The sequence below is a fragment of the Penaeus monodon genome, chromosome 30, assembly GCF_015228065.2.
Source record: "Penaeus monodon isolate SGIC_2016 chromosome 30, NSTDA_Pmon_1, whole genome shotgun sequence".
NCBI lineage: Eukaryota > Metazoa > Arthropoda > Malacostraca > Decapoda > Penaeidae > Penaeus > Penaeus monodon.
Genome location: NC_051415.1, coordinates 4,482,708 through 4,483,469, shown reverse-complemented (window position 1 = coordinate 4,483,469; position 762 = coordinate 4,482,708). Strand labels below are relative to the sequence as shown.

The following is a 762-nucleotide window of genomic DNA, read 5'->3' as shown; positions in this document are numbered from 1 at the left end:
ATATATGTTGATAATATGTTTCAAGAATAACTGTTGCTCAGATTCTAGTATATGGTTTCTAGATTCCTAGTTGGAAATTTGATTAAAGTATGAGGAGACAAATGTAAAAATAAATAAAAGATCATTGGAAATAATTGGTGAAAAGTAGAATGTGCAAAGAGGCTATGTATTTTGCCATTTTTCCTTTTCCTTCTCTTCATACTTATAATTTAAGTCATTTTTCTTCACTTATTCATCCTTTCCTTACTTTTTGTTGGCATTTTTTCCTTTTACTCATCATTATTCATCATCAGCGTCTGTGTCTTCTTTCTCTCCCCCATTATCTTTTTCATCTTTCCAAATCATCTTCCTTCTTTATCATTTTCTTCCATCTCTTCATTATCAGGGACCATAATCACTTTCCTTTATCTTCTTGTTAATCTTATTATCATTCCTGTTTGTTGCATTTAATATTTCTCTCCTTTCCAGACCTGCTTTTGAAGTTTTGGAAGTTTGGTTAGAAGGATTAGCGATGCATTACACAGTGGGGGTACCGTTACCTGCTAACCTCCTTGTTGACATTTATAACTTCAATGGTAAAGTGTCCTTTTGTTGTGTAGATGGGTAATTGTTAGTCAGATAAACATTATTTTGAAGATATTCTTTCTCAGGTTAGTTATATCGGTTTGGTGTGTATTTGTGATTCTTATATGTGTATATGATAATATGTTAGTCTAATAATTGAAATTTAAGTTGTGCTAGGTGGTTGTATATGAAGATTAT

General features: G+C 31.2%; 1 protein-coding gene across 2 annotated transcripts in view; it reads left to right on the top strand.

Moving 5' to 3' along the window:
• The window catches only part of LOC119592479 (LIM domain kinase 1-like), a 23,518-nt gene that overhangs the window by 18,479 nt on the left and 4,277 nt on the right, over nucleotides 1-762 (top strand). For both annotated transcript variants that reach the window (XM_037941308.1, XM_037941309.1), the window contains one exon: nucleotides 469-575. In XM_037941308.1, the coding sequence (XP_037797236.1) occupies nucleotides 469-575 (107 nt within the window). The remainder of the gene's footprint in view (nucleotides 1-468; nucleotides 576-762) is intronic.